This window comes from Melanotaenia boesemani, chromosome 13 (genome assembly GCF_017639745.1).
Source record: "Melanotaenia boesemani isolate fMelBoe1 chromosome 13, fMelBoe1.pri, whole genome shotgun sequence".
NCBI lineage: Eukaryota > Metazoa > Chordata > Actinopteri > Atheriniformes > Melanotaeniidae > Melanotaenia > Melanotaenia boesemani.
In genome coordinates this window covers 14,430,868-14,456,218 of record NC_055694.1, presented here as the reverse complement: position 1 = coordinate 14,456,218, position 25,351 = coordinate 14,430,868, and the positions used below count along the sequence as shown (strand labels likewise).

Here is a 25,351-nt window from a genome sequence, read left to right as displayed (position 1 = left end):
AAGTGATTGATAGGTAAAAAGAAAGAGGTTAAACAAGAAACAGAGAAACAGAGATTATGCTGGGAAGAAATAGAGGAAGTGTGCCAGAAAACGCTAGAACTGGTGCAAATTAGCTGTTGTCATTGTGCTGCAGGTGCAAGTGGCTCAAGTAGCATGTGAGAGTGTTAACATGTGTTGTAGAGGCCTAATTCTCCTCTTTTTGAAATGACCTCATATTTGTTTCAGTCACTCAGTGCGATTGGCTGAGATCATGTTTTTCTTCTACATGCGGGGTGCCCAAATCCAGGCCTCGAGATCTACTATCCTGGAACTTTTAGATGCAACCCTTCTCCAATATGCTTGAATCAAGTGGCTCAATTCCCTCATCCACATGTCATCCAGCGCTGCAGATGCCTGGTAATGAGCCATTCATTTGATTCAGGTGTGTTGAGGGAGGGCTGCGTCTAAAAGTTGCAGGATAGAGGACTGGACTTGGGCGCCCCTATTTTACACATTAATGTTGGATGTTCATTCTTTTGAGTATTAAAACTGTTAAGTAACTTAACTCAATTTAGATAAAAAGCCTCCCACCAATGGATGTTTAAAATAATATAATAAAAACACCTGCTCCATCTTACTCTTGGTATGACCTTTTGTGCTCCCAAATCAGACATTGTGAGTTGGTGATGATGTTTTTGACAAAGTGTCTTCAGATATGACATTTTTGGTGATGCAGTTAGGGTTATCAATGTGCGCACAAAGGAACTTAAAGGAGTCTGTCTGTGATATTAGTGAAAGAGGAACCAGAACCTTCATGTTTGCCATCCTCCTGAGTTCTACTCTTGATGAGTTAGAAGTTGCTATTGCCACATTAATATATACAGCACAATTTGTGTCATGACAGTATGATAATTATAATTGATAAATCCAAAGATGGTGCTGCTGTCATCCTTGCACTTAGACGTTTGGCTTGGCTATGGTGAGATTTAAACTCCTTGTAACAGCAGAGCTGAGTGCTGGAGGATGTGATGTCACATTGTTGTTTAGTTTCTATCTTAAAGCCTGTTCATGAGTGTGAGAGGACTATTAGTGATGGAAGTGGAGCTAAAACTTTCAAAAAGAAAAATAGTCTGTGCGTAGGTGTTGTTTCCAAGTACTACAGAGGGAAGCAGAGATCTTCAAATACTGATATGCAAAGTGAGGACATAGAGAACTTCAGGCATAAAAGGATGGAGTGCTCAAGCAGAGTTCAGTTACAGTTAAAGCCAAAGAAAATTGGACATGTATAAAAAGTTCACTACACTGAGACACGTAGGCCACTATGTGTATCCTCACAGATTTCTCCCTTTCTTGTTTGTCTACAATTTCTTGATTATTGTTTGAATAAACAAGACAAGACAAGATGTAATATTTCTTGATGTGTTGTAATATCAACAGTCTAAATGCAAACCCAGCATTTCATTTTTTATGTCCCCATCAATGCTTGAGGTAAAAAAGCTCTTAATGTTAAAATGTGATCAAGTGTGCTACAACTTTTTAGACTGCTTCTATACAAGCAGCTTACTGTAATCTTTGAGAGCCTTTTTCTTTTACTAAAACACCACCAAAAACAAAGATCTTCATTGTTTAAGTCTTTTTTTTATATGATTAAAAAAATAATCATTTTTAAAGTTGCAACGTGTTTTCCTTTTAACTCCCATTGCTGTTTTGCAAACTAACAGTAAGGTAAACAATGTTTTCTAAGTTTCGTGTCCATTTGGGGATAGAAAAGCCAGGTGAAAGAAAAAAGGAAAACATAAAAGAAATGAGCAACACTATGCTCTCTCACCTTGAAATGGCAGTGTTCCCCTTGATAAAAGGCTATTAAGTCTAATCAGGCCTGATTAATTACACTGATAGGCGCAAGGCTTACTAGCCTAATTGATGGCTTTATCTGTGTTTTGCACTGTGTTGAGGGGATAGCGGTGCTTCTCAGAACCTGGGAGGATTTATCCAAATGAAGGTGATTGGTGCTAGAATGGAGAAGCTGTGTTGGTGGGATGAGTGTGTTTTTAGCACAGAGAGGAAGGAGTCCACTGAAGTAACTGGTTACTTTGTGATTTTGATGTCTAAGAGGCAGAATTATTTGGTGATCATCCAGTGACATTTAGTGACTTTATGATTACTCTGTTCTACTGTCTACATAGATTCATTACTTGGACTTGCAGTTTTTACTCCATTCCCTCCCACCTAGTTCATACCTCAGAAAGCAATCAAAAGAATGTTTGTCATCTCTATTTGAAGACATGTAATGAGGCTTTATATTAAAATTGGAATAACAATTTATTCTTCTCCAAAGCCCTTTTTAAATTAAATTATTTTTGTAAAAAGTCCAGGAGAAATCAATGTGGCCTCAGGTCATCTACATGGAAAAGCACAACTAATGAGCACAAGGAAGCTGTAATTTGCTGCCATTGTCATTGACAATAAAAACAATGAAAAATTTTTATTTAAGAAGGAAATGTGTTTTAATTTAATTTAATTTGATAAGTTATTTCTCTTTACACTAATCAGTGCTGAGCGGTACTCATCTAACTGACTTCATATTGTGTCATGCAACCGATTGGGCAGCCCTGGTCAAACTTCTGTGCCCATTGTGATGACGTGAGATGTGGCTTGGGCTTTTTTAAAAATAAATCCGTTTTTACATGAGCAAAAGTTTTGGCATATGCTTTTAAATCTTAAATCTTAAAATACAAAAATAATGCTGCATCCATCTGAAGTGATGCTTTTCTAAGACTTCGAATTGAAGTATGGACATAGAGTAGATAGGTGAAATGTTTTAAAGAAATGATTTACTTAAAACAAATTGAAACTGAATTCCTCTGTATGTATGCATGTAATTCAGCTCCATGCAAACATACAAATAAAAAAGAGTGTGAACATTTTACATTTCCTCCATCTCCTAGAGCATCTTTACCTGTCTTTTGTCTCCTGTTCTGCATCAGTTATGGCCCTTTCAGGCATTGTCCTGTAGGGTATCTTCAGAGCCTTTGGGATGCAGAGAGTCATGCTCTATATTTGTCGAGCTCAATGATTTATTAATACTCTCCGCAGTATGCGCAGCACTAAAAATACTTTGGAGACAGAGCACCTCATGCAGCATCTTGCTAGGAAAGGGGTCTGCGGAAGCTTGAGGTTAGATTTGTCAACTCAGCAGCTTTCTTCTGTAACAACAGGCACATCCAGGGGTGATCTAAAGATTCAGGTTACCTCAATATGCAAACCATTCTGACTCAGCATTTAGACTGGCAACATGACTCAGCATGATGGATATACTGAGACTGAAACAGCTGATTCCTATTGACAGCTTCGGCTGACTTAAGTATTAAAGGTGTGTAAGTTTCGAGTTTCAACTTGATGCGAGTGTTTTTTTTTCTATTTATTTCTCTCTATGTCTCTTTCTAGTACGAATACTTCAATGCAGTGCTGATAAACGAGGTGGATGAGGAGGGGCGCAGTGTGGAGCTGGGAGGAGAGTTTATTCTGCAACCCAATGATCATTTTAACAATCTGTCAGTCAACCTCAGCCTCAGCGTGGTCCAGGTTCCCACCAATATGTACAACAAAGGTACGTTTACAACACCTAATGAATAAATCTGGACAAAATAATGGAAATTGTTGAAATGAAACTGGTTGTTTTTTTTTTTATACATTAAACCAACCCCCTTTCCCAGAAGTCCATTCAAATTTCAGTATCTGGTATCTGAGAGTGTATCTGGTGTTCATTCCTCAAAAGTTGAGGTGTTTAGTGTATTTTAGTTCCAGGTAAATGTTCATTTTTTTGTCTTTTTTACCTGCAGTAATAAAGCTACATGATAATTAATTTCTAAATAAAACATGCTTAAACCACTTTAGGCTATTCTCTCCCCAATTACACAAAAATACCACATGCAAATGACTAATCCAATAAGCCAATTAGGGTTAAATGGGCTGAAGATATAAAACTGTCACAGAAATAACGATTAAGTGATTTTTGCTCACATACCTAATATTTGTGTGCACAGTCTAGTTCAACAACATTGAAATAATCTAAAACACTGACCTAAAAAGTAACACTCCGTTTTACAAAAAGAAAAATCACATGTGCTCCTGCATATTAATGCAAGCCTGTGTCAGGAGGTGGATTTGATTTCATTAACTGTAACTCTCTGGATCATCTCTGCCTTACATTGACTTAATTAGCAGTTAAATAATTAGACTTCTCCAGATTTACCGTCAGCTCAAATCCAACCAGAGAAGTTGGGACCTTATACAACGCTCAGTGGACAGAGCAAATGTCTCGTCGGCTTAACCCATCTACCAGAGGCACAGAAAGGACGTGGAGAAGAGAGAGGGAAGAGGGAGAAAGTAAATGAGGGAAAAAGTAGGTTAAGTCAGACTGATGGAGGGTCTGAGCAACAGATTAATTGCAGCTAGGTAGAAGAAAAAAAAAGCAAGTGAGTGACAGGAGGAGAGTAAGTGAAACAAAATTAATGAAAGTGCAACCAAAGTGGGGTTGGCAGGCTAGCAGACTGATACAAAGAGAGGAAAAGTATTTGTGATTTGATTCACAAGCAAATGAGTAGACTCATCTATCCATACTCTGCCCACATACACACACACACACACACACACACACAGACTTTTAACAGTTTTATATCTGCAGGCTTTGTCAAAGAGTAGTGGTTATGTGGATGTATTGGCTATGACTTTGGGAAACCGATTTGGGTCAAAATATTGCAGTTTAGTAAAAAAAGAGATGCTTGTTTTTGGAAAATTAAGTGTGTGAATAATTCTTCAAAACAGTTGCCAGCATTCATACACTTTCTTTTCTTCCTTTTGCTTTTCCTCGTCAATATGCATGAGTACAGCAGAAAATAACATGCAGAAACATTGCATGCTCATTAGTATTCATCTAAGTAGTGATTTTGCGTTTGTAAAAAAAATCAAAGAGCAGCCCGATTCATATTTAAAAGTAATCTACACAAAAATCTTTGTGCTACTGCCCAGCTCAGCCAGCAGAAGAAGTAATGAAATCAAACCACATTCAGACTGATTAAACTATTGTTTATTGCTCGGGGACAACAAAAGAAAGTGTGTAACATGGAAGACAGAGCTGCAATAAATGAATGGGGCTGGGGGGTGTTGCCAAATCTAAGAAAAGAATAGAAGCAAATTAAATCTAAGAGAAAATTATGATGAGTGTGTGCAAGTGTTCTATAGAAAGAAACTAAGCCTGAACCAGTTTCTGGGCAACTGAACAAATGCCTCATCATTACAATTGGTACTTGGATAGAATTTCCAGAGAGCGAGATAGGCTTTCCTGTTGGTGTAGTTGACTGGTTGTGCCTTCAGTCATGAAACAGGATGTCCAAGTCTCTTCATATGGCTCCTCTCAATGCGAAGGAGCCTCAATTCTACTCTGAGCCCCTCCTGGATGGCCAAGCTTCTCACTCTTTCTGTAAGGGAAATCCCAGACACTTTGCAGAGGAAACTCATTTTGGTTGCTGGAGTCCTATTTGAGTCCATCCATCACTAGCAACGGATGACACCTATCGTACACGGACTTAATGGTACACCACGCCCCTGAAACACTCCCCAAAGGACTCCTTGAGGAATACAGTTGAATGCCTCCAAAAGGATCACATTCAATATTTTCAGACTAAACATTTGGAAATGGCCTATAAACAAGGAAATAGAATGTTGTTGGAGACAAAGTAAACTAGTTTGATAAGAGCAGTGTTATTTAGAGCTCATCTTTCCTCTTAGTGGAATTAAAAACCAAGACTTTCCTTCCTGTAATTGTTTACAAACATTTTAATGGATTCCACATTCCTCGTCACAAGCCACGTAGTAACAACTCAGGAATCTTCGGCTTTCCACACACACATGAAGACTTTTGGTTGTAAATATTGAACACGTTCAATATTTCTGATCGTGGGCCACGACCCGTTTCGGAGCTGATAATCAGGATGAATTTGCTTGTAACACACTTCAAACAAATGATAACTTTATAGGAAAATCTTATAAGACCTAAGATAATCAGCTGTTTACCGTCCTTGGTCGGGAAGGGACAAAATTGGGCCAAAAACAGCCCGATAATCTCTATGTGTGTACCAAGCTTTAGACAGAAACCATAACATTAAAGCACTTTTGTGTCTCTTTTTGTTCCTGCTAGTCGTCTCTTTTCTCCCACTTTTTATCTTTTCCAAGTCGGGATTGAGGAGTGAACTTACCTTTTATAAATAGTGCTATGTTCTCACTCTCACCAGAGCCACGCAGCATCATTCACAAAAAAACAAACCAAAAACATAAAAATAAAAAAACAAAAACACAAACACAAACAAGAAATCTCAATCCACATGAAAACACACAAACATGGCTTAAGTAGCTCAGGGCCACATCACTTTTTGTTGACAGGTGATAATTAACAGTTTCTTTGAGCTTAGTTAAATGTAATAGCAGTGTCCTGGACAAAGTTATTTCACTTGAAGAATGAATTTAGTATAAAATAGTCTTTTGTGCCATTGGAATGTTGTTCTATCCAGCATTGTACTCCATAATGCATCCTGACATCTCACCAGTTTGCCAGTATAGTTGGTGAGTAGCTGCACATTTATGTGCAAACATGTACAATGTCTAGTTAGCAAGGTCGGCACCAGTGCTAACTTGGCAAGGTCTGCCATTGCTGTGTAAACAAAGCTGAGATGTGAATAATGTGGTATTAAACCAAAGAGATAGTGATGTACATTCTCACATCACAAGCTAAAAAACCCCATCCTCAAGTCCACACTTGTTCTCATTATAGGAAGATCATAAAACACATATACTTTACTTTAACAGTTAAATTAACAGATGATGAAATAAGGAAACAGTCAACTGAATACCTGTTTCCTGAACTCTTCTCTCTTAGTGTGATGAAAGGAAACAATACAGAGAGTCAAGTATACACATACTCTAAACTGAAGAGGTGGACATTTTTTTATGCTTATGGTTCATCTTGTTTTTTCTTGGTGCGTTGTAGTGCAAATATTGTTTTAAATGAAAAAGGAGACTCCTTTCTGTCTGAATCCTGCTCTCTATGCTGCCAAGGAGCTGGCTGCAGCCTGTGCACTTCATAAATTGTTTGCCATCAACAATGATGAATATGACTAAGTCCATGATAGCAAAAACCTTCATGTTCCTGGAGATTAATCACAGGAGGGATGTGCTACATCAAGCACCCATCTTTCAAGCCAACATTGCAAGAAAAACACAGCCCACATGATCATTATTTTCATGAGGCAACATGACAATAACATGTACCTCGTGTGCAATAAATACACATTCACAGCAAGTCGATACACTAAATACTACACAATTGTTCACATCCCCTTGTACAGTTACGCACACACACACACACACACACGCACACACACACACACACACACTTTTCAGTTCTCTCTCACTGGTTTCTTGCTTATCAAATTTTCCTTTCTCTTCACTGAATGAATTTGAATAATGTGAATCACCTGAAAAACAATTTTTCACATTTCTCTGATCACTCAAACCAATGCAGCGATGTACCAACACAGTTCTAATTTTCAATCATGCTTTTTAATCTGAGATTCTACACGTGTGTGAATGTGCAGAAGGTACCTACTTTTGATCAGATTACAGTAAGGAGTGTATTAGCTGGAAAAAAAAAGTAAATTGTATATTATGGGGAACATAGGGGCCCATCCTTGCTTCCTCATTATGTTGAGTTCAGATTGTAATTGACACTCAAACTGCGCCAGAAGTGACTGTATTGTTGTGCAAATGCAGTTTGGATTATATCCAGCTTCCTCCCAACTCCACTCCATGGAGGTGGATGGGTGTTTACTATCAAGAGAGGACTTCAGTGTGCTTGCTTCCAGAAGCATAATTCAATCATGGCTTATTGGCATGACTGTTGACAGCAGAACAATGTAGCCAGTGCAGGCGATGATGGAAAATCTGTTATCTACTTTTCTTTCTCTCTGTCCATTAGATACTTGTCTGTGTGTCCATCTCTCAGCCATTTTCCATGCATCTCTCTGTGCGCCTTCCTGACCGTCTGTTTTTCTTTCTCTCTAAAGAGTATTGTGTGTCTGTTTCGCTGTATAATTTTGTGTCTGTCTGTCCATCCTTTTCTGGTTCTGTCCTCTCCGCCCTGCTTCTGAACCAAAAAAGTAAGTAGCTGTGATGAGCTTGGCTGTCTGGTTGCTAACCAGGGTCGTTATGACTCTCAGTCTAAAAATTGAAAAGAAGCTTTCATAATTGGATATGCTGAACCACAGTGTTCATCATGTCAGTTTGGATGAAAATATAAGTTAAATCTATTTCATGTTCATATACATATTGTTTATATGCACATAGCTGGATTAGCAGATGCACATAGACATAATACACACTCATACAAACACATTCATGTTGACAATTACAGAAAAAAACAAACAAGCAAAAAAAAAATTGGGTAAATTGCCTCAACCATAAAATTATGCACCATTACTTAACTGACTGAATAGTCTATGACATACATTGGAAAGGACACCTTTTTTCCTTTTTACATTTAATCAAAAATGAACTTTTTTTTAAATTAACTGTCTACACCTCTCATATTTTGACCACAGCTTGGTGTGGAAGAATGGGGTAGTGGAAAGAGATGATGTTTTCCCTATTGTCTGTATTGACATTTTAATTAGCTGCATTGCCTATGAAGTTGCATTAATTCACACATTTTTCTGTTTCTTTTGACAGGCAATGAAACCTGCAAGTTCTATCAAACCATCTGAGAGTTGTTGCTCTGCTCTGATAAAATCCTGATTTTATAACCGCAGCGTCATCTGACAATCTCGCCATCCAAATACATTTAACCCCATGTCTGCATAGTAGTATTGGCTATATTTGTATATACTGTAATGTCCCAGAAAGAAAGTTAGTGGCAACAGAATGTTTTCTTACATAGGCTGCAGCCTCCTCATGCACCACAAGAAAAAAACACTGTACATATTCACACAGTTTAAAGCCATTGCTGTGTTTGACAGAGCAGAGATCAGCAAAATGATGTGTTTTTATGTCAGGGAAGATGGCAGTACAGACAATGCCATAAAACTTGCTTTGTCTTAAGTCACATAATTACCTACTTTTCCTAAATTTCTCTTATATTGCTGTTTTCTTTGAGCTTTTTCCAGTTGACTTTGTCTTTTAAATGTGATGATGGCATCTAAAACTTAGTACTGCACTAAGCTACAGTGCATTCATTGCTCCCTCAGCACTAAATAAAAAACAGGATTCGGTAACTACTTTACCAAAACACTATTACTGCTTTTTTAGCTTCTTTGTATCACTCGGTTTCAACTCTGCTTTTCAGTTGGTGCAAATTCAGCAACAGCAAAACATTTCTATAACATATTGTCTGATATAAAGCAGATGTCACACAGATTGATGATTAGGTATTTACTTAATTTTTTCTATGTTCTATAGTCATTGAGCTTTGTTCCAGAAGGGAAGATTAGTTTGTCTCTGCGGTTCCTGTTCTCTTGTTTCTCTAATGGCTTTTCTCCTCTCATCTTTTCTCTCGGAGCTTGTACTCTGTACCCTTCTGTAATGAATATGTCCCCATACAGATCTGTGGACTTGCAGTGTGTGATTTGATACGACTGAATGAGCAGACAGCAGAGAGCACCCGCTCCAAGCTTGAGGGCTGTATAAAACAATGTTAACCTTTTGTTTTTACCCCCCCACATGTCTGTCTGTGCCTCTCTATTTTTCTCACTTTTTTCTCTTTTTCTGTTTTTTTAGACTCTGCAATTGTCAATGGAGTGTACTGGTCTGAGGCCCTAAACAAAGTGTTTGTGGATAACTTTGAGAGAGACCCCTCGCTCATTTGGCAGTACTTTGGCAGTGCCAAAGGCTTTTTCAGGCAGTACCCAGGTAAGCATGTGTTTCTTGTAAGGGTAGATGTGTGGTTTTTGTGACTTTATTTGTAATTAAGTCACCCTGGTGGGTGTGTGGGGATCTACAATGATTGACAGACCATGACTGAGGGCTAGCAGAGTAGGAGAGGATAACAGTAACAGGAGAGAAGGAGGTAAAAACAGAGAGACAGCTAAAGGAGTCTGCAGAGATTAGAGAGTGAATGAAGAGGATGGAGATAAACGGTTGAAACAAGTGAAGTGGAATGAATAGAAATGAAAGAAGCATAATTATGAAAATTGAATCGAGATAGTGAATACACACTCTATACAACAGCGAATATGAGAAAATCAGCGGAAAGGTCCTTCCTTGTTTTATCTTTTGAACATCTACACCTGAAAATAAGTGTTCTTTAATTATGCTTATTAGTATCCTCTGTCTCCTTGTGCATACATAATGATGCCGTTCAGTGCTATTAAATGGCTTCCTCCACTGTTAGTTTTTTTTTACCTGGATGCCTCTAAAGTAATTGCAGCATGAATACTAAAAGAGGTTAAATATACTCAACCTCTGTGATGTATTAATGGTAGCAGAGAAAATCTCAAATCTTCGCCTGTATATTTACTCACCTACAAAAATATGTAAAATGAATAAATAAAATGATGATTTATTAGATTTGGATATTAAAAAATAGGATGACTTGGATTCCAGAGGTAGTTTTAAAATGTCCTAAGCGATTCTGTTTTGACAGAGGAATGGCCGAAAGTCCTAAAAATAATGTTTTTGTTTTCATTTATTGCTTTGGTCACACCATTTTAGTCAGTTGTTTTTTTTTTTTTAATATGCAATGCTCTTAAAGGAATCAAATGGAAACCAGACGAGCACGGAGTCATAGCTTTCGACTGTCGTAATCGGAAGTGGTACATCCAGGCTGCCACTTCTCCAAAAGATGTGGTGATTCTGGTGGATGTAAGTGGCAGCATGAAAGGCCTGAGATTGACAATCGCCAGGCAGACCGTTTCCTCCATTTTGGACACTCTGGGAGATGACGACTTTTTTAATATCATTGCTGTAAGTCTACACAATTATGCACACAGCTTTAAAAAGACTAGAATAAATACCAAATAAAATAATAAAATATTTAATCTCTGCACTTTCTTTGTGCTCAGAGAGGCATTCACACACACACACACATGCACACAAACACAAAAATAAGACAGACTCATTTCTACCCTCTGCTTTTCACATGAGAAGAAATGCTGGAACAAATCAGCTTTCTCTCCTCACCCTCACAACCAATTAACAGTCAGTTGAATTAAGATTTGAAATGCAAAAGAGATTTTTGGTTTTATCCTCCCTCAGGCAACTAAACTATTGTTATCTTTTTCAACATGATGCAGCTCTCCAAGTGTGTACTGTATGTGCATGTGCTTTATGGGTTTCTATGCAGTGTAGAAAAGTGAAATAAAATTGTACTTTAATAACATCTTAGTCTACATAAGGGTATACAAAAGAGAGTACTAAAAATATAAATAGAATAGAATAGAATAGAATGGAAATACTTTATTAATCCCTTTGGAGAGTCCTCAGGGAAATTTGGGTACCAGCAGCAAAAAAACACCAACAGTAAAGCAGGATAAGCACAAGATATAATATATACAGGTATAAAGTAAAATAGAGGCAATAAGGTACAAGAAAGTATAAATAGAATGCAATAAATAATAATAAGATAATGTGTTTGTATTCCTTAAACTAATTGATGTAGGAATCAGAGCATTTTCACACACATTGCAGTGTTTCTCTTTGGTTGATCACCAGCTATGCAACACCAAAACATGGCTTTTCACTCCCGAACTCTTTAAATACTTACAAAGTAAAAGAAAAACTATTTTATTTTCCTCTGTATAATGATTAAATTATTTTACTATTCTTTTGAAAAATTAATAAAAAGAGAATTGTGGAGTGTGTTGTGTTGACACATGAGTTCATTTTCTCTCTATTTATTTATAATTATGTCACTCTTTTGCACACATCCCATCACTGAAAAAAACTGTTGTTCTGTCAAAGGTTTCTTTGCTGAGCAAATTTTGTGCACACTTGAGAGAAAATAGCCTCATGCAGTGGGAGTTTGTTTTGTGCTGCAGTATATACACACACACTAAGACTTCACACATAGACACAATCACAGATTAGGGCACAATTACTGGCTTTGAAGAACACACTTCCATTGTCTTTCTTGGACTTTGAAGTCTAATTCATACTGATGCATTAAATTGTGAGAATTATCTCAGAATGGCAGGCAGTGAGTACATGATCTGCTGTGCAGTGAGTGCCTATGTGGGCTTTTTTTGATCAATAAAGTTTATAATACCTTCATAGTCTGCATTTTTTAAAATAATAAACTAATACTTAATTTAAAGAATTTTAAAAGTAATTACAGTGAGTACTTTCAGAATAAATTCCCTCATTTTTCTCCAGTACAATGAGGAATTACATTATGTGGAGCCGTGCCTGAATGGAACCTTGGTTCAAGCAGACGTCACCAACAAAGATGTAAGTCTTCTTTTGTCTTTTATTGTTTTCTCCAGTAATAGTCAGCCCAAAGGAGGAACAAGCCAATGTTCTCCTTGTGCTGGCCTCAAATCTAGATAAATGCAGAGGGTGGTGTGAGGAAGGACATCTGATATGAAATTGATACCAAATCAATATACTTGTAATTTCAATGTCTTGGGGATGGATTATTTGCTGTGCTCCCCACTGATGGAAGCAGCCAAAAGGAGAAGAAGACAACCTAAAATTTTTAATGAGTTTTTGGTACCAGATGTAAAACATGAAAATTAAGATTTTAAATGATGCTCAGATTTGACATTTATTCTGAACTGTATTGGAATCAAATTAACAAGATGTTACATATTACACATTTACATGACTGCACTATAATGCTTTGTTTTTGTAGATAATTGCTGTCTTACATATAAGGGAAATCCAGCATGTCTATTATTTTGCAGAATCAAAGGACAGCAATATGTTTGAGTATCTTTTCTTATATTTACACTTCTTACTCAACATGCTTTCACTGAAATAACAATATCAATTTTTTGGCATCATTTTCTTTCTTGATCCTTAGTGTTTCTTGCTCACAATGTAGACTATTTCCAGGTGCTTATTCAAAATCCCATCTCTTTCAAGTTCTTTAAAATTCCATTAAAAATTAAATTGCTTACAGCACCTCCATTAGTCCAGGCCAAGTTTTGGGATGCAGCTGTTTACTAGAAAATGCATGGACCACTTTCCCTGTATTTTATGTACGCTCTGAAGAATCCTCTCTGCATGGTTTCTGTTTACTTCTTAGTGAGTGTACATGCATATGGATTAGGTATGTGCTTTTAATTTCTGATAGTAGGTTCATGTAGTTTAATTCAGCCAGCCAAGAGAAGAAGGCAGTCTGTACCAGTAGATAAGGTAATCTGTTTGACTTTAACTATGGGCAGGAAGTGACTGTCACATTGGAGGCTCAAACTTAGTCATGTGTTTTTCCAAAATGTGTGATTTCATAGCTGCTCTTCAACTGAGTCAGGGTTTTAATCTGACATGTATTCATCTGACTGCATCACCACAAGTAGTTAATGGCAGTCCAATAAAACTTGTCAGCTAATTTCTGAAGACGTGACTATTACGCTATCTGATAATCACTCACAGAGAAGTAGCTTTTCAAGCTTTACAGGGAAGCACTTTCAACATTATCTCTATCTTATGAGCTTTAGCTAGGGCTGCAGGATTAATTTTACTTTCACTACTGATTTCAGCATCATGTAATTAATAAAGCCATATAATCTAGATTACATTAATTTCATGGTACATTCAGTTTGATGTTGCTTGGTGTTGTTAATTCAGCCCCCCTCTTTCTTGCTGTGAGCTTTTACCCTTTTCTTAAAGCTGAAATCCCACCAGATTATGGCATGTTTAGTAAAAAGATTATATATACATATTAGTACTAGGTAACAATTATATTTTTTTTAATTGTGATTAATCACGTGATTTCCTCCAATTAATTGTGATTCATTTTATTGTTACGCTCCAAAATTCAAGCCTTGTATTGCTTAAGGCAGACCACATTCAGGAAGTGGACTACAAATCAAAGTTTATTATGGGTACAGTGCACGGCATTGCAGGTAAACACAACCAAAACATAAATGGGTGTGGGGTGATAGGTGGCTCTGACCAGGAGAAATGGCTCGTGGCCAGACGTGGAAGAATTCGGGAAATGTTTTGATATAAAAATGATCAACCAAAGACTGCTAGTGCTAGGATCTGATGCAGCTCCATATTTAGTTGTTATGTACTAGAAACCAAAGTGGTTCAACATTAACCAAGAGCTGAACAAGTTTTACTCTTCATTGTGTGTCTCATCTTCTCCTTCAGTAACACTTGGTGCAGCGCCGCCTCTGGCGGAGAGTGGAAAACGTTATTTTAAAAGGTTCGATTTGTTTGAGTAGTGCTGTGTGAACACAAACTCGGTCCGGAGGAATGTTGCACCCCTCAACCGAGTCCCCAATTTGACCAAGTCTAGCAGACTATCCTGTGGTGAATGCACACTTATTCTACTTTTATGTCTACGCAAAAATTCACCTTTTCTTTCATGCATGTGTTGTCTTAGGGAAAAAAATAACAACAAAAAAACAAGAGCCTCAGCAAGCTGCAGTTTAAGATATTTCCATTCATTCATTATGATGCCCCTCTAGCCAGGCCTTGTTGAGCAGACTGCTGTGATCATTTTAGACAAGAAAAGGTGTCTGCTGCTCTGAACAGTTTGATGTCCACTGCACATTTTAGAGCTTTGTGATGCAGTACAAAAGGCTGGGCACATTCAGTATTGCAGTCACACTGACACTCAGACTCGCACACACATACACCGGCATTTTCAATCTGCTACTTAAGTACACTGCTGCGCCATGGATTGAACGTAGCCCGCTGTGTTTAGAAAAATCACTTCGATCTTTACTCACAAGCACTCATCAGCACTCTCAGAGGCAGTAGGTAAAGTTTGCCAGGCTCCAGGGTACAGTTTTTGTTGAAACCGATTAACCTTTTATCCACATCCATAGAAGGGTTGTGTCTTTTTGCCATATGGGTGGGTGTTGTAAGGGACACTGAGGGTTGTTTCTGTGTACCTTTTCCTTGTGTATGTGTGTTCATGAGTGTTTTTCATCAGTGAGCAAGCTCTGATTTGGCCTGATGCTACTTAGAGTCCCCCACTGTGTTTGGAAAAGCTTTCCTTCCAGTAAAGACTAGAAAACTGGCAAGATGACTGTTGCAAAATCAGAAGGAAAGGGAGAAAAAGCAGAAGACTAAAAAGGCTTGGGGATGAGGTTTTGGTTTGTATGTAGGTCTAGGGTGCTTCTATATTATAAGACCTGGAAGTTCTACCTTGTATGTGATAAGTTTGCTCTCACAGGCACTGTAGAATTTTGCATGAGGGTTGCTCACCTCCTTAGATAGATTTTTTTTCACATAGTCACATAGAGCCAATGTCAATAGAAAATGTTAAAAATGCAACATCGGGATGAAAATAGCTTGAAAAGATTAGATCGGATAATGGGCTATGTCCTTGTGTGTGCATGTGTTTGTCTGTGTGTGTCTTCCTCATGGCTTTTGCAAATAATGAGATATGCACACAAGACCCTTTGAGATGCTGACAACATTAAGCATATCATGGGTTGCCGGATAGGCAATGTGCCCTTTGTGGCATGATCGCATGTATAAACTGACACTTGCACTGACACAAACACACACTATACATACCAACTGTCAGTAAAAAAGAAGAGAAAAGTAAGACGGTCATTAAACATTAGTTCTTTGTGTCACTTTGTGACATTTCACTTGAAGGTAATTTGGAAGTTGAGTCACAAAAACTGGCTCAGGGCTGTAACGAGACCATTAAATCATTGGTGCTATCTCACACTTAGCTGATGTGGAATAGCATCAGCTGTCTGATAAAAGAAATTAACAGGTTAATATTTTTAATATATTATTTATTTATTTATTTTTGGAAATAAAAATCTATAAAAACCTGTGACTATATCAATGTTTTGTACCAATGTTCTGCTCTAATGTCTCTCCCAAAACTTCTTTTCAGCATTTCCGAGAGCACCTCGACAAGCTGTTTGCTCAGGGCATTGGTATGTTGGACATAGCTCTGACTGAGGCGTTCAATCTTCTCACTGATGTAAGTAACACATGATCAGCATCTCTCACACACATACACATTCATATGCGTATGCACATCAGTTTTATGCACATCAGTAATTAGGCCTGTAATTAAAAGCTCAAGCCACAGAATCATGCAAAAACAAGTAAACAAGGGACTTGATGACTCAGGTTGCTGGTCTGATATCTCCTCATTACAAACAGGCAATTAATCAAATACACATGCACTCAAATACACAGACACACACATTTGTTATGCCAGTGTGTGTTTATCAGTGTATTTTACAATGACAGCAGCAATTGTAATTTATGTTGGTAAAGACTGGTAAACCGCATGCATGTTATTATTATTCTCTAACTTTTCTTTTAAACTTTTATCTGTCTTATCTCCAGTTCAACCAGACTGGGAGAGGTAGCGAGTGTAGCCAGGCCATTATGTTGGTGACAGATGGGGCAGTGGATACATATGATGCCATCTTTGCCAAGTATAACTGGCCAGACAGAAAGGTAGAGTATAAAACACACATCTTATCGTTATTGCAAACACTGTATGTTTGAAGGTAGTTGGGCCAGCTGATGTTAGTTTCCATTATAAACATCAGAGAGCAGTTGACTGATACCTCCCTGTGTTTATGGCTGACTTTCAAACTGACTTTTAAGAATAGATGTTTATCGAGTGGCTATCAAAAATAAATTTATTAGTTTTATTTTAAGGTGATGCCTGTAGCCCTACTATAATCTCACTCATGTAGATTAATCTATAGCAAAATGAGGAAATAATAATTTATATGGCTAAACCATTTATCACTAATTGTAAAAAGAGAGATCATTTTAAAGGGGGCATCTAATATTGCCATGCAGCCTCTTTGGTTATGTTTCATAGAATTTGATTGCCAAGAAATATTATTTGACTTAGTTGTTGAAAAATGTTTTTGTCAAGCTAAGATTACAGAGTGGTACTTCAAAACAAATTTCAGCATGGCTCTTTAGCTAAGGGCACACCTGTCTCCCTGCAATGCTGCAAGGCCATTAAGGTGCTTCTTGGACAGGCCACGACAGGGAGGGAGAAAAAGATATTGTAAGGCCCTTTTTTCTTTTAAATTGAACTGTGAAAGATGCAACTGGCAGTATCATTATCACATACATACTTGAACATCCTGAAATTACAGCTTCTTTTTACTTGAATAGCACATGGCATTTTTAAAGTGACTTTATTCAAATTGACCTTAATCTTTTCCTTCCACTCTACCATTCAAAAGACTCTTAAGTTTGGGGAGAAACACAACTGTGATTTTCTTTCAGATGTTCTCAGTCATTAAAGGACATTAACAAAATTGTTTATAAACCACTTAAGCATTGTGTTGGCTCTGAGTTCAGGGTCCACTGTCCTTTGAGAAGGGGGAAACTTTGACCCATGAGACCCTGAACAATTTTGCCCAGTTTATTTTTTCTATTCTTTTCATTTGCTTTGTTCTCCTTCCCATAACGCTGACCCGTCTCCCTGTCTGTGCTGCCAAAAGTGATCCCCACAGCATGATGCAGCCACCACCGTGATTCATTGCTTGGATAAAGCTTGGTTTCCTCATGACTTTCCTCATGAACCATGCCTCAAATAGCTTTCACTGGAGTTTCCGTCTGGCCACACAGAAAGCCAAAGTTAGGGGGTTGCAGTTGTCTTACTGGAAATTTCTCTATCTTCACACATGATTTTTGCTTTTTAGTCAAAGAAACCATCAGACTCTTGTTTTACATTTTTGACAAAGGTTCTTCTACTTTCTGATTTTTGTCAGCTCTTAAGAGTATTGATTGTTAAAATCTTCCTCCGTTTAATAATTGTAGTCTTTGCTCTTGGGAATCTTCAGTGAAGAGGTTCCCAGAGTCTGTGCCTGAACACAATCCAGATTAACTACTTTTTTTTTTTAAAGTTTCTTGGACCTGGTTTATCTGTGACACTTACTGTCATCTGTGAAGGCTTTTAAAGATGGCTGTATGGCTTTGTAACTTATATCTAATACACTAAGGGGCTGAGTTATGACGAGGGCAAAACTGCTGCGCTATTTAACATTTGCTGCGCAGTTTTGCTCTGGTTATGTTTCTACGATTAGCGCCTGATCTATTAAGACTGCTCCTGTTATCATTTGCGGAGCAAACAGCAGTATTTAAATGAGGATTTAGCGGCGCTGTTTGCTCTGTCATGTAAGGTTCTGGAGAGCAAGGAAACCGCAAACGCAAAATTAACTTTTATCCGATAGAAGTTGAGACAAATAAAGGAGACAAATAAAAATATTGCGGAAGTCGAGGAAAAAAATCTAAATGTCACCAGAAATGCTGCAATATAGTTTCATATTCAAGTTCAATTTATTTATAAGGCACACTAACAACAACCTTTAGGAACCAAGGTATTGTACATATAAAAACATGCAAGGAACAAATAAGAAATAATAAAGGTTTAAAAGCTATAAAGAAATAATAATAATAAAAAAAAAAAAAAAAAAAAAAAATAATAATAATAATAATAATAATAATAATAATAAAAGACAGGCATGATAAAGTCTTTAAACTTATCCAGCAATTCTAATATTGCAACGCTGGATCGTCTCCACAATCCTCTTCTCTGGCATTCTAAATATATTAATATAATAGAAAAAAATGCATTATCTTAGTCGCCTTTCATGGTGTCTGTGCCTCCTCCTTAAAATTATTACTGCAGCCATTGCGCGTATACTGTTGTGCCAATTAGCACCTGCTTTTCAGAAACGCTATTTTTAGAGCAAACATAAACACCGCAAACTATTTGCGGGCTACATGAATCCCACTGCTGCGCAAACCAGATTTATTTGCATAGTCTCCTCCCACTAATGTGCACTTTCTGGCCGGAACGCCCATAATGCATATGCAGTAGCTTCAGAAACGCAAAGTGGAGAGCGGCGCAGTTTTGCCAGGATAACTGACGCAGTTCCATGTTTGCGGCTTTGATAGATAAGCTTGGGCCGATTTTAGCGGAGCAAAGCCGTCTGCACCTGTTTTAGTACACGCAAAGCGTTAATAGATCAGGGCCTAAATGTATGAACACAGTCAGTGTGTAGAAGCATGGGATAGCAGCCACTATTAATAAAACTCAAGTGTCTCTGAATAATTTTCTCAGTGTGATATTTAAGTTTCCTGTTGAAATAAAAGTTTATCTTTTTGTTTGTCCTTATACGGTATTGTGTAAATTGATAAAGTGGGAGAAAAAAAAAATCAGATTTTAAATAAAAAAGAGTCCATCATAACTAAATAAGAAAATAATGTGGAAATTACCAGGTCTGTATAGTTTCGGATTTTGCTGCTAAGTGATTTAAATAAAAAACATGCAGTTAAAGCTTTTGTTGCTGCAATTAAGCCCAGACTTAAACAACAAATGTACACTTACTATAATGGAAGATGGGGTAGGGTTTTGGGATTAGGCAGTTGTCAACAGATTCAAGATTCAAGATTCAAACTGCAATTCAGTTTACAGTCTATCAGACGGGTAACATAAAAACAATCCCAACCATAAACATAAACATCCAGGCACTCTGTCAGTGGCAATCAATGACCAGTTTGTGCCAATATGCTATTGATCTGGGTGCCATTCATTTTTTGTCAATGTCATACTTGTACATTATGTTTGCATCTTTTCTGGTATGATCTGATTAAAACTCCTCTTAGCCCCCACTGCGCTCCTAACAACTCTAAAGCCTCAAGGCTGAGGGGTGAGCAGAGAGGGGACAAGGCTGCTAGATAGTTCCATTTAGAAGAAGCCCCGCTGATAATAGAAGTCTTCAGTCTCTGTCACTCTCCCCAGTCTGTCTGGATCACCCTTTCTCTCTCTTCACCGCTGCTTTTTAATGGCTTCTTTCCAGCCAGCCTTCACCACTATACATCATTACACCTAGGATAAAAAAAGGCTTGGGAGCAAAGAAGATACTAAATAGCTTTATAAAAATAATTGAGTTAGCTATAAATAATTTGTTGTATGGAAAATAACATCTACTGATGAAAAGCATAATTTGATGATATTTCTGATACTGTTACAGTGCAATCTTATCAATGACAGCAAAAGAGTTTTGATTGTGGACATTTATTAATGCATTTTTCCCATTTAAAAGATGTGTACATCAGCAGAAAAAGAATAAATCTTATAAAGGGACAAAGCAGACATAATATGTATATCTTTACAGTAGCAATAGCCTTTTTGTGTTCTTATGTTCACCCTGATAAGGAGTGTTATGTGATAGTAGTCACATGGCACCATCACCACCTTTTGAAGAGGCTTATTTTTGAAAGAGGAAATGCTGAAAACATGTGGCATTGATTGGAACAATGAGGGTGGTCTCCCTTGAGTCAAAACGACCAGCCTTTTCCTGTCTACATTGGCAATAAATTCCATCAATCACCCGAAAGTGTGGCCCCTTGAGTTGTGAAATCCCCCAGACAGCTGATCTGTTGTCAGATTGTTTGTGTTTGACACATGGACATCCCTGAGGGGAAGAAACCGGGGTTGTGTCAGGAGTGTTCACAAATTGCTGACAGTGTTCTGAGCTGGCATGAATTAATATCAATTAAAGTTGAGCACTGGGTGCATGTGGTGAAAAATGTCTTCAGGCAATTTTTGCCCATGTCTGGTCGATTCCTCTGCCTGTCTGTCTGCACAAAGACTCAATAACATTTATTTGTTAATATTCCTCAAGCCCAAAACGCAGTTTATTGCACCCAGTGGTGCTTTTCAGTCATATGAAGACGGGATTTTAAATGTGTGGCTCTCTACTTCAGTAATTTTGTTTTAGGGGAAATAAATGACTGGATAGCAATCAGTTACATTGTGTACAGCTCATGTGGCCACTGTTTAAAATGGTTGCAGACATTTGCCCTGATTGGAGAACCTGTGGCCTCCACATAGCCTTAACTATTGGAAATCAGGCAGAGGGAAGGTGAAACTAGACCAACCATCAGTTTGAGTGATGCTCTGGAATAAGAAGTTAGTCACATTTACATCCTCTCAGCATGAAGAGACTGATTTACTATTCTGTACACAATTCTGCATGGGACAACGTGGGTTTTCACTTTGTACACTGACAATACTTAATCTGTGTTTGGTGTTTGTGACCAGTCAGTCTGTGTGAGTGTGACCAGTGTAACCTGGGAATCATTAGGCCCAGCACCCATGATATCTTTGTAGGCTTTTGTCTTGTTAAAAGCCATATCCATAAGAATTTAATTTGTGTCAACAGACTTTTATACACATATCTTTTACAGACCTACTTCTCTGTAATATTTACAAAAAGTATAAAGTTGATGTTCAGAGAGAATATTGTAAAATTAAAAAAAAGAAAAAAAAAAAAGTCAAATAAGAAAAAAAAACATGATTAGGAGTTAGCAGTTTCTTTCTATGTCTAGACTGATTAGGGCTGCTACTGTAATCACTTTAAAAGTGTTGGGTCACCAGCTTTTAGTAATGGTAGAATAAAAACAGAGATAAGACATTTCATTAGAAGCCAGAGATACGGTAGATTAAAAAGATGTTTTTGTGACAGAAATAAAGTGAGCTGCTATCTTGAGAAACTGTGGCTCAGGGTTATCAGGATCCACTGATTTCTTAATGTCTAAAAGCTTGAAAGCTTTGTGTGCCGCTCTGTCAGTAATTAAAATGAAAGGGCTTGCTACTAGGGGAAGAAAGGGTTGTTTCAGGAGTGTTACTATGCAGATGAACATTGAGGTGTTTGCATTTGCTCGTTTTGTGTATCAAACCCATAATAGATATATTAAACATCATTTATTGAGTTCTTTTCCACAATTAGTTTTTACATAAAATTACATGATGTTTTGAGTTTAGGAATTGTGGTTGTGTTGAAACACCAAGTCATACAAAACAAGTCTTCCTTGTTTTTCTTTTAGCTGTGAACCAAACCAATAACCACTTGCCTGTTCTCGGCTTTGGCTGCATATTTCATAAGAACAGAGACAAGAGCTTTAGCTTGTAAACTGTAACCTCACATTTGCACAGTTGTTAAACACTTGTATGAAGGTTTATGCAGCAACAAAGCCATTACGTGAGTTTAATGCTAGTTATAACTTAATGTAAGCACTTGAAAAAAAGTATTTTACAATACAGGTATGCAGATATTAAAAAAAATAGTACAATTTGAACCATGTGCCTGGTTAGATTATGCTCATTAGTTAGCTTTAGAGTGCTTCAGCATTTGTTGATGAATTTGTAGAAATGTGGATAGTTGTGTGCCTGAGTATTGGTAAATGTTGATGCATGTGGATTTTTCTTTTTTTTTTTTTTTTTTTTTTTGCCTGAACAAAATTTCTTGCTGTAGCTAAAGGAAAACTGTGAAATACAAAGAAAGTACATTCATACAGAAGTCAGATTTATGCAGTCTGTCCTCTGTTGAGTGCAGTCAAACATCAGACAAATATATTTATATTATGCTTTTATATTAAAATTGTTCATGTATGTGTATCTAATATTGCTAGACATGCACTCATGTCCACCATGTGTGCATTCATATGGTTACATATGCACACACAAACACAGACACATGTTGTCAGGATGAAGGCAGACAGTGAAAGATGCAGGCATGGGAGTTGAAACAGCTGTGCCCCTCAGAGGCTTGCATCTGCTTCAATCTGGCAACAATGTTCTTCACACACACACAAACACACACACTTGGGCACAGGCAAAAAAACAAATGCACACCTGCCAACTACACCTGCTACTACAGCCAATTGACCTGACCGGTAAAATTGGGATTGGCAGCAGAGAGTTTAGAAGATGATCTGGACTGAGCAAATAAATCTTGCTTTGGCGCATTCTCTGACACATTCACCTCATGGTTTATCATTTGTCTGCACTGTAGTTGCAGATTCTTGATAAACTTATTTCATCTGTTGTGCAGTTTCTTGATTTGACAAAAAAAAAAAAAAAAAAAAAAAGACTGGAATCATTGCAAACTTAAATTAATATCTCAAGGAGACATGTACAACTTTCAGCCCACAAAGGACTTGCTAATCAGTGGCAGATAAAGAGTAATAATTTTGCCTGGCCTTGACAGTATTATCTCTTACATGTTATTTTGTGTAGAACTTTATTTAATGGCTGTGACTAAATGACTGACGGAAGCTTTGTGCTATCTTTCCATAGGTCCGAATATTCCCTTACCTGATTGGTCGAGAGTCAGCCTTTGCAGAAAATCTGAAATGGATGGCGTGTGCTAACAAAGGTGGGATCGTTTTTACTCATTTACTCATTTACTCAACTTTTTTACTCATATAGTTTTGCAGAGAAAATAGGATGCATTTTGGTTTTACTCAGTTGGAAGTGAGCACAGTATAGACCTTTGTTTTTTTTTCATGTACTTACTGGTATGTATGCATGCAGCATGAATGAGTTTGTCAATACTCTGTAATACTGTGTGACAGCAAACATCTGACATCATCACATTACTTAATCTTACTTTAAGTTTAACATCCAAACACAGTAATATACTAGTCTTTACCTGTTTTGTGTATGGTCATGGTTGTCTCAGTGCATGGAGCACTTTCCCTCAGGTTCTATATTTAGCTGGGAGGTGGGTGACAGAGACAGTCTGGCTCCATTTCCTCAGGTTGCAGTATATAAGATAGGCAAGCCACAGGTCACATAAAGGGTGTGCATGTGTCTGTGTTTGTGTACACAAAAGACAAGGGCATCCACATTATTGCATGGAAGTGATATCATAGAGTCCATCCAGTCAGTTTAAGGGTGTTATTGGTAATGATGAAGCCAGTGCATTTGAGTGTGTAAGTGTGTGTGTGTGTATTCCAGCTGATGATGCAGGCTTGTGACAGTTACATCCTCTTCTGTTTGCAGAGGCTGTGAAGTACAGCTTCCTCTTTGCTCCCCATTTCCAACGTCTCTTTTCCAAACAGCAGAACTGTTGGCTGTATTTCTTCTCTTTTACTTTAAGTCGGTTTGCAGAAAAACACAAGTAGCTCAGTATGCCTACACTCTCACCAGGAATTCAGTCAAACTCTTTCCCTACAGCCACTGAACAGAGAAAAGAATACTGTTAAGATTCTGAAAAACACTGTCAGTGTTGCACCGCATACAGCTATTAAGGTCAATTCAGTTTCATACTTAACCATTCCATTTTGTTAGGGTCAAATTTGACCCATTTTGACATTTAATAGCAATGATACTACCATAAACAACACTTCTTTAGCTTAAAATTTAATGACCTTTCCTGAAAAAGGCCAAAGTATTCAGTAATTTAAATATATCAAATTTTACACTGTCATTCAGGTGCCACAAATTTTTGCGCATGGAAACTGTTGCAGGTCAGATTTGACTTACGTCTATGGATTTTTAGATCTACCACTGTTGGCCAAGTCAAAGGAAAGGGTTGTTTTAAAGAATCTTGAACCTGTGAAACTATAAAAATCACTTTTTTTTTTGTTTTTTTTTTTTGTATGGGGCAACAGGTACTAGATCTGATCTTCCATGCTAATGAGGCTGATGCTGACTTGGAGGAGATTGTTTTAGGGCAGGGTTAGAGTCAGAAAAAATGCACGTTTCAGTAATGATTGTAATATTTGATATTTCCAACTGTTTGAACGTGTTCCTGCAATTCTCAAAAACAATAAAATATAATCAAATCATTATGACTTTTATGTTTGTATGTCTTTTAAAAAACAGGACTTGATACTGTGTGATAGTACTTTTACTCCAAAAACAAGTGATTTAAAACCTTTAAAAAAAATTAATTCTGACTTTCTAAAACATTTATTTAGAATTAATCATACATTTATTATTGTGAGATAAGGTACTTAGACATTCTTAATAGATAACATCCAGAGTTTTGTTTCAAAGTCCTTATTAGGAAATTTTTGTTCTTGGTTGAAGTTGACCTGAACCATATGGTGAAGACATAAAATGTTAACAGTATGTAAGGATTAAGCACTAAATAATACCATAAGTAATCTCAGAATACTGTAGATTCAACACCTCACAGTGATATGCAACACAGATTTATTTAATTACCTCTGCAATATTTCTATATTTTAAAATGTTGCAAAATGTCTGCCAGTCAACACAAAAAGCCACTTAGGCGATGGAGTCTTAGGGCAAAATTGAGGGTTTGCAGTAATTTAATGTTTTTTTAAAATTTGGTTTTCATTGTAATTTTTAGATTATATGAGTGAGTCAGGTAGTTGTTGCTTC

At 37.3% G+C, this 25,351-nt stretch overlaps 1 protein-coding gene across 2 annotated transcripts in view; it reads left to right on the top strand.

Moving 5' to 3' along the window:
* Positions 1 to 25,351, top strand: part of cacna2d3a (calcium channel, voltage-dependent, alpha 2/delta subunit 3a) — a 117,710-nt gene that overhangs the window by 47,842 nt on the left and 44,517 nt on the right. For both annotated transcript variants that reach the window (XM_042004229.1, XM_042004228.1), the window contains exons 5-11: positions 3,427 to 3,589; positions 9,805 to 9,936; positions 10,778 to 10,989; positions 12,397 to 12,471; positions 16,055 to 16,144; positions 16,519 to 16,632; positions 23,294 to 23,372. In XM_042004229.1, coding sequence (XP_041860163.1) covers positions 3,427 to 3,589; positions 9,805 to 9,936; positions 10,778 to 10,989; positions 12,397 to 12,471; positions 16,055 to 16,144; positions 16,519 to 16,632; positions 23,294 to 23,372 — 865 coding nt within the window. The remainder of the gene's footprint in view (positions 1 to 3,426; positions 3,590 to 9,804; positions 9,937 to 10,777; positions 10,990 to 12,396; positions 12,472 to 16,054; positions 16,145 to 16,518; positions 16,633 to 23,293; positions 23,373 to 25,351) is intronic.